General features: G+C 46.9%; 1 protein-coding gene across 1 annotated transcript in view; it reads left to right on the forward strand.

Annotated features, from left to right (window-relative positions):
• Positions 1 to 17,736, forward strand: part of LOC8025848 (diacylglycerol kinase delta) — a 384,159-nt gene that overhangs the window by 335,009 nt on the left and 31,414 nt on the right. Inside the window, exons 19-22 of the mRNA XM_042293119.1 lie at positions 4,897 to 5,007; positions 9,493 to 9,651; positions 13,636 to 13,681; positions 13,762 to 13,875. Of these exons, the coding sequence (XP_042149053.1) occupies positions 4,897 to 5,007; positions 9,493 to 9,651; positions 13,636 to 13,681; positions 13,762 to 13,875 (430 nt within the window). The remainder of the gene's footprint in view (positions 1 to 4,896; positions 5,008 to 9,492; positions 9,652 to 13,635; positions 13,682 to 13,761; positions 13,876 to 17,736) is intronic.

The raw sequence follows: 17,736 nt of genomic DNA on the forward strand, positions 1-17,736 counted from the left end.
ACCATTTGAATCAGGCTAGGATGGTATCTCACAGTTTTCATTGCAAAGCCGCCAACGCTTGCTTAAATTGTCATGATGGCGTCGTGCATCAAGCGCCCGTTTTAAAGGGCGTTTCAATCCAATCCCATCGAAGGCATCCTGTGTCATCGCCATTTTGGCTCTGTGTTGCCTTGGTTTTGCCTTCTGATGCCCTTAAAATCTTTCAAAAGTCCTTGAATTTTTCATGAAAATAAATTGTACGAACCCCGCTACTACTTTAATTGAGGTACATAACCTCTCGCTTGCTTTGTGCTTTATTTCAAGTACATTTTAGATGTACTTTGTCCAACACTGCTAAAACTGCTGTGAGAATGCCTTCTCAAATGATGTAGTAGGTATGCCTCCCTTTTAGCACGCCTTCTAACGGAGCCACTCCCTGCGAATACCTTTTTAAATTATGTGTTCATGCAGGCTTTCTCCTCTGCACGCTTTCTACCAGAGCCACTGTCTGAAAATGCCTTCTCGAATTATGTGTTAAGTATGCCTCTTGCCAGAGCCACTGAATGTTCCCAGAGTACCCCTTTCATAGCATCTGCTCAGGCAGAAGAATCGAGCCAGTCGAGCCTTTTGATTGGGTGATTTCAGTTGCGTTGATGCCGGTAGAAGAGACAGGAAAATGAAACCTATAAAAAGTGTATCATGTGTTTCAGGGGTTGTCTACAAAATTCCGTTTGACTATGGTCTATGTCAGCTAGTGGTTCTCAAATGGGGGTCCGCGGACCCTTCGGGGTCCGCAAAGGCATTCCAAGGGTCCGCGAAGCCCTGCCTCACCAGTCATGTCCGGCAATAAAAGTTGTCTTTTTTCAAATTGAGAAGAAACGTTTAAATATTCGGGTGAGTTTTCTCGTGTGTATGTCAATCAGAGAAGCTTACTTCACACTATAGCCTTTAGTTATATCCATTTATTAAATCATTATTGTAATTAACCTATACATTTTCCTTCCCTCATCGCGAACGGAGTCCTCTATCATCTCCGCCGATCCGCAAGGGGTCCGCAAAACATCAATGGTTGAGAACCACTGGTCTATGTTATTGGCCTCGAGATCGACCTAGAGGTGGCGCTACGGTCGCGCTATCATCATCATCAAAGCGGGGATAGGAGAACGGCCGCCCCATAGGCTCTCCACGTTCGCGCGCGAGACGGTGTATTTTCTTGCGTTTATTTTGTCGTGTACTATCGGTGGGAAAACAATTCTAGCGAAAAAGGATACGGTACTGTTTGGTGCTTCAGTGAAGATCAAATCGTGCTGCCAGCGTGCGGTCTAAATTTTTATAATCGCTTATGTAGGTGCGTCGTCTGCTCTGGGCAGACGTTGGAAAGCACGGATCACCACGACTGATGCCTGTCTCCGGCTGAACTGGAATATTTATGTTAAATAATTGTTTCTTTTAAAATGGATGTACCGGTTCATCAACGTGGGAATTAAATAAAAACAATAAATTACAACCCAGATAGCATAATACTGGTACTGTGGGCTGTGAAATCGCAGCTTCTATGTTTTTTCTTTTAACTTCTAGCTTTTGCAGTAATATAAATATTTAGAATGAAGATAAGTTAGCGCTGTATTGGAAGTTACCATGCTATTGAGTTCCTCTGCCCTTTCACTTAGCCATAGTGTGGGTAAGTTGTTTGGAGTCTGAACAAATGTACTGCTTTGCGATGAGGAGAATGTATCTCTTCAAGGTTAAGATCTGCAAACTGCACGGTTGGCAGGACAACTGAAACAAGTGAAATAAATTGTTCTAATATATCTGCCGCGACTGTAATAAACGACTGTAACCGAGCAACGCAGCCGTGTTTTTGTTATTAAATGCTTTTCTCCGTACTGTGGGTTCCCCAGCTTCAATTTTCTCGGTTAGGGCCGCGGATGTCAAGAGGCTAGTACTATAAATGTCTGGCTAAATGATCTTGTATTCAACCACAGTAGACACTGCAACCCCAAAAAACAATGCGCACCACGTCACAGACAGCATCGGCCGCAGTGATACTCTTTTACTGATGAGGGCTAGCGACCTTCACGAGACTTTACAATCACCCTCCGCCCTCACCTAACGTAAATCGGGACTGGGCAGTACATCGGTGAACTTTCAGATTATTCAAGTAATGCTTTATTGCAATTTTCTTTTTGCCAATTAATTGGAGTGTTGTGCTGGAGAAAGTCAACAAGGAGTAAAAAATGCCTTATTTAATATTTTTGACGTCCTTATTTCTTTTGTGACACAGGCTTGCACGGTAAACCACTTCAGCTTGCTTGTCATTTCACCGAGGGTGGTTATACTGTTTAAAATATAACTAAAAAAATACTTCATTTTAAAATGCTTCCAGTGTTCATATTTATGTAGGACTCACAACGTGAAGTTTAGAATGGGAACGCATTATGGCCATTTATGACATAGTAAAACCAGTAAGAAAAAATGTGTAGTTTTAACGTTTTTCATGCAGTATGACCGGCGAAAAATCAAAATACGAATTTGTTGATTGATTAGTCTATTAAAGGATAGCGATCACTCGGGTCTATTTTCTCATCGAACCACAGACCCACTCAACATTCAATGCTTTATGAAAGCCACGGTTTGTGCGAGATAACAAAAATATGTGGGACCAGCGGTTGTATACAAACCAACACACTAAGAATATGGAAGCTTCCGACTTAATAATAATCGCTTTGGTGAATTTCTACGCATGGGAAAGGATACAAACACAACCTTTAGTAAGAAGAAACGGCAACAAAAACATAAAACATTTAATAGGGAATGTCAAGCTCAGTCTGAAACGGCCTTGCGTCGTCAAGATCCATGCTTCTGAGCGTGCGCCCGTAGCAGACGACGCACGGCGGTATCCCCGCTTTCGCGCGTTTCCAATTTCGGCCGCACGGTGGCGACACGGTTCGATCTCGAGGCGAATATTGGTTAGGCCAAGCTCTGTTTCGATTACCGTTTAAACAAACATAGGCGATGAGTTTAAAATGAAAATCTGTATTCGGAGGTTACAAAACACCTACATAAATGTAACAGTTGTGTCCCTTTGTGGAATTTGACCTCTGTAATTTCAACAGACAAAACTTACCACAAGCATCTGTTAAGAGTTGATCTTGAAGTAAAACATGTAAAAAGTAAATAAGACCTTTCTGTGTTTTTGAAAGGGGTGTAGGAAAAAATAACCCCGTGAAAAGTAACCCCGGAATAAATGGCCCCGTAAAAACATTGGCTGCATGTTTGGTCACTGTGCCAAACACGTTTAAATGTGGCAGCTTTATAGGGTGGGTGGTGCCTAGGGCAGGATGACCCTTAGTCTTTCAGTGCCCAGGGCGGTGCTTAGAGTAGGTGGTGCTTAGGTCAGGGTTTTGTATGTAAGCAGATTATGTCACATCATTGTCTTTCTGTTGCACTGCGCACACTTGCCTTGAGTACCAGCCAGACACAAAGCTTTTGCGCCGAATTTTCTGGGTCACCAAGAGAGCGGAAGCACGCTTTCCTGCCTTTTCCACTCCTCTTCGTTCCACATGCTCTTTTACATCACCTGTTTCTGCTCTCTCTTTCTTGCCCTTTTCACCTCTCTAAGCTCTGTTCACTTTCTTGCACCACCTGCCTCTGTTCCTCCCATTCCTACGTGCTGGGTTCTCAGCTCGGTCAGCAGTGCGCACGGCTTCCGGTTCAATCCCCGGTTTCTGTTTTTGTTTTTTCTCAAGATTGTTTAGCAGTTTTGGACTGATTGACCTACACATTTCTTGCTGACATGGTTCCCGAGGTTGGTTGGCCCTATAAATCTATTGATTTAAAATCTGAACACACTGAAGCTCTGAATTGCTGGTGAATCAGAAGGTAATAGGTGTGTTGGTTTTTGTTGCGGTTTTCTGCGTTGCAGCACACAAATGGGGAATGCCTGCCCATTTGCCATTGTGACTTAGTTTCTTAGTAATTAACTGATGCTCGATACACTGCCTGACGTGCAGCTGGTTCTAACTTAAATTAGTTGGAGGATGTGAAATGTATATTTAGGTTGCATGATATTCCTCCCTGTAATAGCCCACGGGCAACAGCATCCAAGATAAGTATAAATAGGTAAATTTCGGCTCAAGTAAACGTGGGTTAATTACCTTTTAATTACCTCCCAAAATACTTTTTTTTAAGTGCCTGCTCAGGACATGTATGTGACAAAAGGAACGTGCTCCGAAAAAAATTAAGTTTTAGTGCATTTTAAGGCACTCATTTTGAGTTAGGAGCGATCTAGGGTCAATGTCTCAAATTAGGAGCATGTTTGGGAATTAACTCTAAACGTGTCTGACATTGTAAATAGTGCGCAAAATTTTTTTTTTTGGTGGGGGGGGAGGGGAGTTTTTTTTGAGACATACATGTCCCATCTAGGCAGGTCAAAAAATGTTGCGTCCCTTTAAGAGTAAAGGCTAGCTCACGCTCTTGTGACCATTTAAGTCCGGATGCCTTGAAACCTCTCAAAACTTTTTATGACGAGAGGCTGCACTGGTGCCCTCTGTCGGGAGGCCGTAGAACGCTGGAGATTTTCATATATTTCCTTTTTTTTCGTTTATCATTCTTTCTTTATGGGCTTGAAAAGCTTTTCACAATGTTGTGAAACAACTATTTCTAAGAGATAATGCATACATTTGTTCTAGCAAATACCACAAAACCTTCGCTCTAGCGAAAGGCAGCTCCGGGGTCAGCTCACAGGTAGCACCAGCTTGGCAGTGCGTTCTGGTCGTAAGCAAAAGCAAGCGTGTTAACAGGCCTTCACTTTCATGGCTCTGCCTCCTACTAAACATGTCAACTGTGCTGTCTTCAAATGAGAACTGTTTGGGGGTGATTTTTGCATTGTGAATTAACCTCGATTCTTTTTTGCAGGGATGGCTTTGAAGAGAAGTGCGTGATGAACAACTACTTTGGCATTGGCCTGGATGCCAAGATCACGCTCGAGTTCCACAACAAGCGGGAGGAGCATCCGGAGAAGTGCAGGTGAGTGACGACGACGCTCTCCTGCGCTCGTCTGCCCGCACGCCCCTTGGTGTAGGCTTGGGGTCGGGAATTTCACGTGTGCTTCTAAAAACAGACACAAGCTGGACAATGTAAGAGTATATGGGCTGTTTCTTTTTATGTTTTAGAAAATCTTTTTTTAAAAAAAGCCGCAAAAGCCACATTAAGGCGGTTTGTGCAGGCAGGCAGACCGAGTCGCGGCGTTTTGTCAAGGAGGCAGCTGGTTTTAGTCCGGTTTCTTCCAAAACAAACACAAGAATACCCATCCCGCATGGCGACTTCCACCCACTCCTCTAGATCGGGAGTTCGCCCAAAATGCCACTATTGCGACATGAAGTTACAGAGTTGAGTTGGTGTATACTGAACACTTCTGGAAACGTGTCTGTGGTCGATCTGCGATTGTTTACGAGACACACTGCACGCACTGGCACTGGTCAACTCATGTAGTGGCTACAACGTGCGTAGTGCTTCTAGGGAGTGTGCATGTTTTGTACCGGTGTGTAGTGTCTTGATCAAACAAACGACCGCAATGGCATTGCCTCTTCGGACAATTTATTGGGATTGGGTTATTCTACGCTTCGAAACAATGGGCAGTCATCAGCTCCCGGTGAATATATTCAAGGGCTCTGTGAACTTGCTTTTGAAGTACAGTAAACTTTCATTAGTTCGACCTTGGTTAATTCGACTTTTCGTTTAATTCGATCGTGTTCAAAAGTCCCGGCGAGCGCCCATACATTTCTATGGGAGGAAAAGTTCGATAGTTCAAACTCGGGAAAACTCCACATCGGATAATTCGTCCTGAGCGGATGCGCGCGGTCTTACTTTGCACGGCACCATGGCAGAAAAACCTTTAACGTATGGCGAAACACGGGCCCTTTGCTGCAAAACCAAACGGCTGCAAATATGCGTCTGCTCCTTTATGCCGTTGAGATGGACCGTAGCGAATGACACGAGCCAGCGCAACCAATTTGGCATGGAGTAGCGTGGAGAACATGGCACGTTGTCGGTCGCGGAGACAGCGAGCGCTATCAAAGCGCTTTCTGTAGCATCGCGTGCGGTCCATCTCGGGTGCCGGAAAGCGCGGGTTCTGTTTTTCATTTTTTTCTTTTGTTATTTTTCTTTGTCGCCGACAGTCTGGCCGCCCGGCACCAAAGTCGGCTCATAGAGCTTTCTCTGCTCGCGCTCGCAGAGCGCTTTTCTGTAGCATCGTGTGCGGTCCATCTTGCGCGCCGGAAAGCGCAGGTTCTTTTTAGTGGCGAAGCTCCTTAGGGTCTAGCCTTGTCCGTCCCTCCGTCCGTGCTCACATAAAAAGAAAAAATGTTTGCGCAGTCGACAGAATTCGAACCTGTGCTGGGAGACCCCAACAGATTTCTAGTCCATCGCCTTAAAGGGACACTGATACTCCCCAAAATTTTTTTATTATTTTTTGCCAGGTTCTTCATTATGGTGTCGGAGGACTACCCAATTAATATTTTGCAACAGAGTAGCGTATTTCTTTAATAAAGCCAAAAGACGCAACTGCTTGAAACCGAAACCAAAATTCGACGGAGGTCGGAGAAGTGGAGAGAAGAGAGTGAGCGGCAGAAATCACGTGGCTACACCCGACCGTGCGTTTTTTTTTCTCCTCTCCGTAGCAGACGACACGACATGCGGCGTGCGATTCTTTTGTAGTTATGTTTGTTCCGCTGGTTGTTCTGTACTCCAAGATGAGTTGTTTTGTACATTGAGGAGTTGGAGATGAGTAGTGAGTGCCCGTGGTGAATTTCCATGATCGGCTCCGAAAAGAATACACCCAAGATGTTGCGTGAAGAGCTGGCTCACATTTCCTGCGTCCGAAAAAAAGTGGCATTGTGCGACAGAGTTTCTGAAAGATCAACGGGATCGGGACCAATGGCTGGCTGCAATTCCTGTAGAACATATACGGGCACCTCGGAAAGCGGATGCTACCTGATTTATATGCTCCTCGCATTTTGTGGAAAGTGATTACATTGCGTTCGCAGGTGTCAAAACGGAAATCCCATACCATTTAATTCAGCGAAGTATCGTCCACAACATTTGTTTGTTTCTTCAGTGATGATTGTAAAAAAAAGGAAAAGATATGTAAACATCGAAAAATGTTTGAAAAAAAAAAAAAAAGTTTCACGGGGGATCGAACCCGGTTTTACCGCGTGTGAAGCGGACGTATTTCCGACTGAGCTACTGGGTCACCGCTTTTCTAGTGGATCTCTTTCCTTAGTAATAATTCAGCCGGTAAGCTGTAAGTTGGAAAGTTGGCTGTCGATTTTTCTCTAGCAAAAGCACTCCCGGGTCGAAGTCGGGAAGCACCACGCTTTGGAGACATTCGCACCTAGTAAAAAAATCGTACCCGTGCATATTCACCTTGAAGTAGACACGTCGTGCTTGACGTTTGCGCGAGCGATGTCTTCAGCCACGAGAAGGGAGCCACGGCTCGGCGACGTCTTCGTGCAAATCGGTTTGGTGGTCGGGCGTGTCGTACGGGATGAATACCAATTCTTTTGATCGGTCCCAAATTTTCTTTTAACGATAGGCAGAATTCGCCGGTACCGCGAACGACAGTTCTGAAATAGAGGTCCCACCCCCGTCGTCCGCTGCCATTGCCGTCCCCGCGAGTCCCACGATACGCGAAACGACGAACGCACAGAATGCTCCGGTTGTCTGTGGAACTTTTTTTTTTTCAATCAACGTATTTGCAGCTTTTTAGAAGCCACAAAAAATGGGTTTCATATTTTTTTTTATTTTTAACATTGACTGTGTGCCTTCAGTGACCCACGACTTTGATTAAATTTGGTGGTCGCATCGGTACCTTAGAAAACGGCCCGTGACCACGGAAAAGAGAGTGAGCAAGACTCGAACCGGCCAGTTCTTGATCGGCGGTTTTCGGGCGGAAAGAAACCGAATTTCGAGCCGCAAATTCTGTTCTGGGTCACGTACAACTAAAAACCTCGGCGAGCATAAATACCCTGTCAGTGTCCCTTTAACCACTCAGCCACGACTGCGGGACGAGTAGGGGGCTCTGAGATGTGGTAGTAACTCAAGAGCTGGGGTTTCTGTCATGGATGAAACGTTGCATGTAGTTGCTCAACGTCTATACAGGAGAGGGCGCTGCGGTCAAATGCGTAAATAATCACGTTAAACTTTGCATGCATTGGCTCAACGTTTATAGACGAGAGGGCACTGGCGTCAAATTCTCAAAAGCATATATATAATCACGTTCCATACCACACATTCTCTTTCTGACATGGACCATTGACTTAAGCAATGGAGATGCATTCCCACGGCTTCTAACGAATCCAAGCTGATCCGCTGGAAGAACCACTGGCTCTGCATTTCACCGGCCATAAAGCAGTAATAATGAAGTCGAAACGCAACCCGGAACTCAGCACTACCAAAAAAATCAGCACCATCAGCTCTACCTATGAACAATAAAATCAGTATCATCAGCACCATCAGAGCTTCACCCCAATGAACATCATTCACCACGTGAAAATGTTGTGATTTTTTTTTTTTTTGCATTGCGTCTATGAGAATTTAACCAAATGTTCTTACTTAGTTCGGCATATCTGAGAATTCGGCTTAAGCGAGTTTGCCTTAACAGGGGTCAACTGTATTCAGTTTTGTAGATGCTTTGTTTACTCTTCCTCTCTCGTTCGAGACATTCTTTTGTAACGTAGCAAAACCTGCCCATTCAGAACTACTTGTCTTCTGCCTTTTGTTTTACTTGTTCTCTGCCATGTATTCCGCCTAGTCGTGTGCCATAGAGATTGTTTCGCTGTTGAATTGACTCTTACTGGGGCTGGGCATCAAAAGACCACCCCCTCGTTACTCGCTGGTACTCAGCAGAGGATACATTTGTCGGCGGAATACGGCATGTTGTGACGCAAGCGCTGTTTATCCTTCCATTATGGGTTGAAATTCGCATTGTGCTCAGTTCATGGTATCCAGAAGCCTTTATGAGGTCCTTAGTGGGTACCACACTTGTGCAGAACTTGCCTTCGGAACCAACATGCCATACAATATATTTAAATTTTCCTCGAACAGACAAGCATCAACACCGTTTTGTGATGCAACACGTTGGCCACACTGTTTGTAACGGAATGAATTTCCACATTTAAAACAAGAAGATATACACCAATCTAGACTGCCTAAAGTCCATGTAAACTACAATGTTTCCTTGCTTGTGAGTTTTAGTTTTCTTCTTTTCAAGTGCAGGAAGTGCTTTGATAGAGAGGTTGTTTTGCTGGAAAAAATTAAGTCTCTTGCATTGCGCTAAAACGTCAACATCTGATTGTTCCTTCGTTTTCTTCTTACAGAACCAGTATGACCTTGTTTGAACTCGTACGGTCCGACAAAATTTTTTGTAGGACCACTGGGAATCTTTATTGGTCCAATAGACACCTCTATTGGACCTTTTGCTACGGGCCGACCTTTCTGTCTCCTTACACCCAGGTCCCGCACCAAGAACATGATGTGGTTTGGGGTGCTGGGTGGCAAAGAGCTCCTGCAGAGGACCTACAAGAACCTGGAGCAGCGGGTGCAGCTAGAGTGCGACGGGCACCGCATCGCACTGCCTTCCCTGCAGGGCATCGTGGTGCTCAACATTCCCAGGTACGACCCCAACCCTACCTCGGAGCAGAGGTCGGCATTTTAGGTCGCCCTCACTCACCCTCACCCTCACAGCCACACTCACCTAAGCCCCTCACTCACCCTCACCCTCACAGCTACACTCACCTTGAGCCCCTCACTCACCCTCACCCTCACAGTCACACTCACCTTCAGCCCTTCACTCACCCTCACTGAACCTCACGGCCCTCACGCACTCACCGCCCTCACGGCCCTCACGGCCCTCACCGCCCTCACAGCCCTCACGCCCCTCACTCACTCATGGCCCTCACGAAACTCACCGCCCTCACGCCACTCACCGCCCTCACGGCCCTCACCGCCCTCACGGCCCTCACGCACTCATAGCCCTCACGCCACTCACCGCCCTCACGGCCCTCACCGCCCTCACGGCCCTCACCACCCTCACGGCCCTCACGCCACTCACCGCCCTCACGGCCCTCACCGCCCTCACGGCCCTCATGCCACTCACCGCCCTCACGGCCCTCACCGCCCTCACGGCCCTCCGCCACTCACCGCCCTCACGCCACTCACCCGCGTCACCGCCCTCACGCCACTCGCTGCCCATTAACAATACTAATGCACCTTTCTGAAACAGTTTATTTCCAAAAAACGATCGATTTCAAACCAGAACTAAGTCTTTCGGTGTCATCATCACCGGCACGAGGTATCACGTGAACATTTTGCGTCCCTGATTGGATGCAGCCGCTTCAAACGTATTCGAATTGCTCCAAGTTGCTTGCTTATTTCGAGCCGGACCCGATCTCAGCAATTCGTGTCGATCTAGGGAAAGCTAGAGAACAACCCGTCATTAACACCAAAATTGCTGAGAAAGATGCTCGATCTGAAGGGGGCCTCACGCACTCACCGCCCTCACGCACTCATGGCCCCCACACCACCTCATTCACTCGCCGCCCTTACGGCCCTCACGGCCCTCACGCCTCTCATGCCACTCACTGCTCTCACGCACTCATGGCCCTCACACCCCTCACGCACTCACCACCCTCACACCACTCACGCGCTCATGGCCCTCACACCCCTCACCAGCCTCACACCACTCACGCGCTCATGGCCCTCACGCCACTCACCGCCCTCACGCCCCTCACGCACTCATGGCCCTCATACCCCTCACCGCCCTCATGGCCCTCACGGCCCTCACGGCCCTCACCGCCCTCACGACCCTCACCGCCCTCATGGCCCTCACGGCCCTCACCGCCCTCACCGCCCTCACCGCCCTCACGGCCCTCACCGCCCTCACCGCCCTCACAGCCCTCACGGCCCTCACTGCCCTCACTGCCCTCACAGCCCTCACGGCCCTCACTCACCCTCACACTCATGAATTTTCCTGGTTCAGAAACTCACTCACCCTCACCTCACCTGTGAGGATGAGGGTGAGTGAGGGTGAGTGAGGGCCCTCATGAGTGAGGTTTGCCGAGGTATGCCTCGGAGTGCCCGGGGCGTGTCTCTGACCGGCACGTCTACCGTTCGATCCTGCCCAAACATCAGAAGTGGTCCTGAGGTGGCAACAAATCACATCACACGAGCCGGCGTCTCACTTCATTGGTTGCTGGAATCCTGGCAGTTGGTTGTAGAAATGTTGGTGCAAACGGCAAGAGGGTGCAAGAGCCACTGTCGTCGCGGCGTCCCAACTTGTCTGTTTTGATTTCTGTCGACTGTCTGACCGCAGAGCGACTTACGGCAGAACAGGCGTCTGCTGCTACACCTCTGCTTACACCACTTTAGATGATGCGGTAAACGTGCCTTCGACGAAGCATTTCAGGCGCCCTACCCACGCGCATCCTCAAGTGGGGACGTCGCTAACTTTTGTCAAAGATGTTCGAAATGTTCGACAAACCTTCTGTCTTTTGGTGAAATTGGCGAAGGATCGACGGATGGATCTTAGTGGCGAAACCTTCTGTGCCGGGTGCTAGCTTGCACCAGCTAGCCTAGAAACATCTACACCCCTCCCCTTTGAATTTCATTCTAAATTCCATTCATCAATAATTTGTCTAACCCACCGATTTTGTGTATGACTTTTCGGCGGTTTCGCCATTTCGAGAGAAACAAATTCTACGTCAGTTTGTATTAAAATTTAGGGAATGCTTGCCGATGTTTGTGAAAAAAAAAGCAAACATACAATTGATTTAGTTAGTTTGTTAATGTGAAATAATGTAGTACCCAATAAGTACTGCACCTCTTCTCTGCCAGGTAGCTTTGGCTCGTTTTCAGATTCTATACGTCGAACTTCAGTCAAACTTTCGTCAAACTTTGCATTAAATCTGTGGAAAAAAAAAATTTAACTTTGTCTAGTTTGAATTACAGCGTCGGGGCTTATGACACCCCTAATCTCAAGTACAGTACACTCTCGGTAATTCGAAGCTCACAGGGACAGCAACATGCTTTGAATTAAGCGAACTTCGAATTAAAAAAGCACATATAAAACTGAGTTTATTTTATTCAGTACTCACTTAGGAGAAGAACTGGTCGATCTTAGATTGTTTTCGCTGACGCATCCGCGCCACCGTCACTCGGCTCTGCAAGTTACGTATGCATGGTAAGGCGTCTTCGGCATTCTCTTCGCCCGAGAAAAAACGTTCTACGACGCCCAATGCAGTTTCCGCATCAGCGGCATTCGGCGTGGGAATTGACGGCGACGAGAGTTCCTCGTCGTCAGAGTCCTCGTCACTTCCTTGCACCACCACACCAGGCCTTACCACTTTGATTATTTCGACGTCCGAAAGCGGACCAGAGACCTCGACGTGCTTGTCAACATCGACCGGAACATCTCCAAGGGCTTCCCTCAGTTCACTACCTGCGGGTACCTCTTCTGGCCCAACTTCGTCGGCGATATCTCCAGTCTCGCTGGCCTCGCTGACGGCGTCGACGGTGACGAACCCGCAGTGACGAACGAGCCAACACACTTTGGGATCTTCGTTGTCAAAACTCCCGCTCGCACCTTTCCGCGGTTCCGCCGAACGCAACCCAACCTTCTCGCCACCCATCTCCCTCTCTCCTCTCGAGGGGAGAGCGCAGAGTGGGAGAGCAGAGCCCAAAGCAAATAAGCAAACAGCCGCGCGCGCAAGGCTGCTTGCTTCCTCGCCGCCGAGCCGCAGCATGCCGTGGCGCCGTCGCACAATGCATCAGATTGCATCACCCTAGTGCGGTGACGCCAGTGACGTGGCCACGGGTCGTGGCGTTGCGTATTCCCGCTTGGCAGTTGGCATTTGATTTTTTCGCTCCCGGGGTTTGCGCACTTTATGTGCAGACAAAAAATCCTTCGAATTAACCAGCTCCCAACATTTCGCCTTCGAATTACCGCGTGTTTTTCCCCATAGCATTGTACATACGATTGCCGGGACTAGGCCCATGCTTCAAACTAACCAAAGATTTGAATTATGCGACTTTGAATTACCGAGAGTCGACTGTACTAACATTCTTGTAGGATCTTTTTTTAGTCAAGCTTGAGTCTTTGCTGCCTTGAGGGCCTTGCTGGCAAAGGTGCGTCACCAGTTTATGGGGAACAAACTCTATGATGTGCTTCCTTTTTGGACCCCTTCAAGAGTCCTTGAATGTGTTGTTTGCATCGAGGTTTGTTCTTGATGCAGTTCAGCCGGTGTATCCTTGACAAAGAAGTGTTTTAATGGAATTCGGAGAGTGCCTGCGTCTGACGAAGTAAATTAAATGACAAGGAGTCTGCTTGCTGGATTTGCAAAGCAAAAAGGTGAAGTGTGAATGAGCACACGCACCATTTTTTCAACTTTAGTAACATCCGTACGCCCTTTCATTGGTTGAAATCGTGGCGCACGTTTGTCTTGCATCTTTTCGTGCGGACGCATTGGTACTGCTCATGTTTGCAAAGAGTGCCGTGCAAAGTGACGATGCATGCCAGTAACCGATGCCACGTACGTGGTGCCACGTCGAGTTATTGTGTTGAGATTAAACACTAATTTTGCGCTTCCGCTTGCCTCGCAGTTACGGGGGAGGCTCCAACTTCTGGGGCGGAAACAAGGAAGATGACGTGAGTGGTCTCCCCGTTTCCTTTGCCGTCTCTGCCTTGTATCTCTTTGCTTTATACGTCTCTCGCCCTTGTTCCTGCAGGCCTTTTATGCACCCGCCATCGACGACAAGATCCTGGAAGTAGTTGCCGTCTTTGGCACTGTACAAATGGCCGCATCGCGAGTGATCAACCTACAGCACCATCGCATCGCCCAGGTGACTGCACGTTTCTCGTTGGCTACAGTTGTTCGGAGTGTGAAAACGGCAGGAAAAGTTATTTTAGTTGCCCACCTTTAGCGCGTCCTTCCTGTCTTTGACAGAGCATGGCAGAAAGCAGCGAGCGTGTTCTGGACGCTGGGCTTTCGAAAGACACACTGTTCTCGCCTTGTCAGCTACTGCAGAAAGCAATGTCAGCATCGCACAGAAACCCTTCGTTGCTCTCTCTAAAAGGGAAAAATTTCAAACGACCGCACAAAATGTGCAGTAGGTGCTGCATTGCAGAAAGGCCCTCTCGAGTACGGATGTCGGGGTCCTGCGTCCTTCGTAGCTCTCGTGTCATTGCGGACCTCTGCCTGCTCTGTTCAGCGCTGAGGGTATGTGGATGTAGCGGGAACGATTGGGAGGTGGAGAGCGCTCTCTCCGTGATCACGTAGTTCTTTCAGAACAGTTATTAGACATACCTTGAATGGACAGGTAAAACCGTTTCACTTAACATTCTTGCAAAAACTATATCGTCGAAATCTACAGCACAATCGAGAAGTCGCAAGCAGGTTTCACCAACGGGCTTTTGAATGTCCTAAAACTGTTTTTGTTCTTTGAGAGACCAGATTTAGATTGAAAGTGGTACCGAAGTTTCGCTCACTCCCTGTCAAATGGGTATTTGTTATATTCTTAATGAGCATCGAGCATCTTGGTAAAGTATACTAGATAAGAGCTAGAAAGAATAAAACGTATGCACCTTTCCAAAAATACACTCCTAGGCCGCCGCCATGTTGCTGATGCTGATGCGGCTGGTGCGACTCTCGCACCCTCTATCAGCTAGAAATTTTCTGCCGCTCTCTGGGACTGTGAAGACCCGCTCAGCGCGGTTCTCTACGTACTTTTTTTGCGGTTTTGCATTCAACGTTTTCTCGCCTCTCTTGAAAGTTTCCACTTAATTTTTTTTATGTGTGCTGCGTACCCTGTTTGTGTTATTTTTAGGGGTGTGCGAATACTAGAATATACGAATTCGAATTGAATAGAAAGTTCCTGAATAATTCGATTCGCGAATCGAATTCCTAGTATTCGGTTACTCGAATATTCAATATATTCGGCCAAAGACGCGCGGTGGGCGCGGAGCAAACAAAAAAGCAGTTTTTTCTCCCGATGTAAGCGCCGTGATGTTAGACAGACCATGCGAGAAACAGCTCTTGGTCCTACCCTTCCACAAAAATCTAACGCACAGGTTAGAAAACAGAAAGGTAACGAACGCCACAAACTTTATAGCACGAAGATTTACTCACGATCATGACACAATCTACCCTTGAATCACAACCGAAACATCCCAGCTTGCGCCGCTTCCAGAGAGGAATTGTTGGGAAGCCGGAATTCCGCGCCAAGCCTAATTCTTTTCACGAGTAAAACCCCTCGTTTCAAATTGAAGCGCCGATGTAAAACACACTTGCCGCACTCGCAGAAATCGGCTACTGCACGATCACAGAAAGAAAACCAACGTTACCACGCCGGCAAAACCAACCGAGTTATCGTCGTCGTTCTTTTGGAACCGCAAATTCTGATTCCGAATCAGAACGACAACTCGGTTGGTTTCGCCGGCATGGTAACGTTGGTTTTCTTTCTGTGATCGTGCAGTAGCCGATTTCTGCGAGTGCGGCAAGTGTGTTTTACATCGGCGCTTCAATTTGAAACGAGGGGCTTCACTCGTGAAAAGAATGAGGCTTGATGCAAAAGAAACGGAACGGAAAAAAAGTGTGCCTAGATTTGGGAGGGTTTCCAACAGCTCGATAGCCGCGTTTGAATTACGAACTGCGAGAAGGTGCTGAAAAGACGAAAGCGTCGGTCGGGTTCGGGCAGGCAGGGCAGGCGTCATCGCTCTTCTGTTTGTTCGCCTTCTTTCCATGCGACAACACAACACATGTGCATTCACGATCAATCTGCGATGGAGCCGTCTCTGTGGTTTCAGTTCGGTTGCTCCCTCTTTTAAATCAAGGCTCTCTAAGACAGGATAGATAAACAGAAAAATTTGGGAAAAATGGATGCGTAGCGGCAGTTGGACGGTGACTTGCGCCACCTAACCGCGTTTTTTTTTTCTTACTTTAGATTATATTGTTTAAGCCAGTTTACCTCGTTGATGTTTGCTCAGATTTAACACCTGTCTATTTATTTATGTGAAATCAAATCCCAGGTGCCATTTTTTTCCCTTAAAATGGAGACCAACTATCGCAAAATGCCCCTTTTCTGAGATATACAAACATTTTTAAAAAAAGTTGCGGTGTTAGGTTGTGTTTTTAAAAAGAAAAAAAAGCATGCGTGGCTGTAACTTTTTTTTTTTTTTTTGTGACGTTTAGGGTAGATAGATTATGTTTGCACCATAAAATTGGATCTTTAGTGCCCAACGTTCAACAGCAACTGTTTTTTTTTTTTTTTCACTGGAACTTTTTTACATTTTGGCTTTTGTTTTGTACAAGACGTATATTCTGCACCAGGCGCATACTCTGCACATATAATAATCGCATTCGCAGCACACTTTGAAAAATTCCTACGAATAAAATCACTATTTGATATTCGATTCGATATTCGTTTTTTTTTTTCTTGATTCGATTCGGTATTCGATTCGAAAGCTACTATTCGGTATTCGCACACCCCTAGTTATTTTCCATTGTGAGAAATAAGGCTGGTAAGTGCCTGCCATTCAAGCTTTTCTGCTCGACATTCACGGGAAACGAAGGAAGTGAAGGACGTCGAACGACCCTCGACGCGATTTTGCGAACATTGTTCTCCCCCCTCCCAAAGATAATCTGCGTAGAATCCTCAGTCATCTCCACAAATAGTTGTCCAGGTTGGGGTGAGAAACGGGTCAGTCGCATTTGTTTCTTTGCCTTGGTGCGGTTGTGAAAAAAGGAAGCTCTCCCCAAAACGTGCCCCAAAACGAAGTCATCTCGGATTCCGTCCGATCGTCAAGATGTGACTGTCGTCGACTGTGACTGTGTTATTTGAGATCTTTCTCAAATAAATTCTTTTCGGATAACGCTGCATCGTGTGGTACGTACGATATATTGTTAGAATGTTAACACTTCCTCAATTGTATGTCTGTGTCCTGTCCATCGGTAGACACATTATTTGTGAGCTTGAAGAATGCATGCCTTTCGGCCCTCTTCTGTTGCAATTTATTTTTGACTGCAAAGAGCTCTGTTGTTCCACATGCGGCGAATCCCGCTGCACCATCAAAACTTATTGTAAGAAAACAAATAACTAGAACTATACATTCCAGTCGCATTCGTTCTGTCGCGCGCGTACCCAACAAAAATAGTTAACAGTTTTTTGCTTTTTTTTGTGTTTTTTTTTTCAAATGTGGCACAATGCTTTCTCAATGTCCTCGGGAAAATACATACACCATGAAGCACAAAATATAGCAGGAAAAGACGAGAATTTAGCCGCCAGCAGCATTTGAAACTGCACCTACGCAGGCTGCGCCTGTCGAAATCACAGTCCACTCGGTTAGGGTTAGGAGGGACGCCGGTGAGAGTCTAGCCTCAAACTCAGTGACTGGGCTTGAAAACGGTTTGTTGCCTCTGGGGTCGAGTGTTTTTTGAAAGGTGTATAGACTCGAGAGGACAAAACACAGATGACTACATTCTTTCAATTTGCAACAAAGTTTATTCCATATGGAGTGTGATCGCCCGTTCCTCTGCTCATTCTTAAGGAAAGAGGGAAAAGGCAGCGGCAGAGGAAGGAAGTCAGAAGGAAGAATGGGTGGGAGAGGCACAGGGGTGCATTGATTCGTTGGGGACGGGCCGCTCACCAAGGTCGTCTAGTGCACCCTGGACAGCTCCATGCGAAGATAATCCATCTCTCTATCAG

This window comes from Ixodes scapularis, unplaced genomic scaffold (genome assembly GCF_016920785.2).
Source record: "Ixodes scapularis isolate PalLabHiFi unplaced genomic scaffold, ASM1692078v2 PGA_scaffold44__24_contigs__length_19508400, whole genome shotgun sequence".
NCBI lineage: Eukaryota > Metazoa > Arthropoda > Arachnida > Ixodida > Ixodidae > Ixodes > Ixodes scapularis.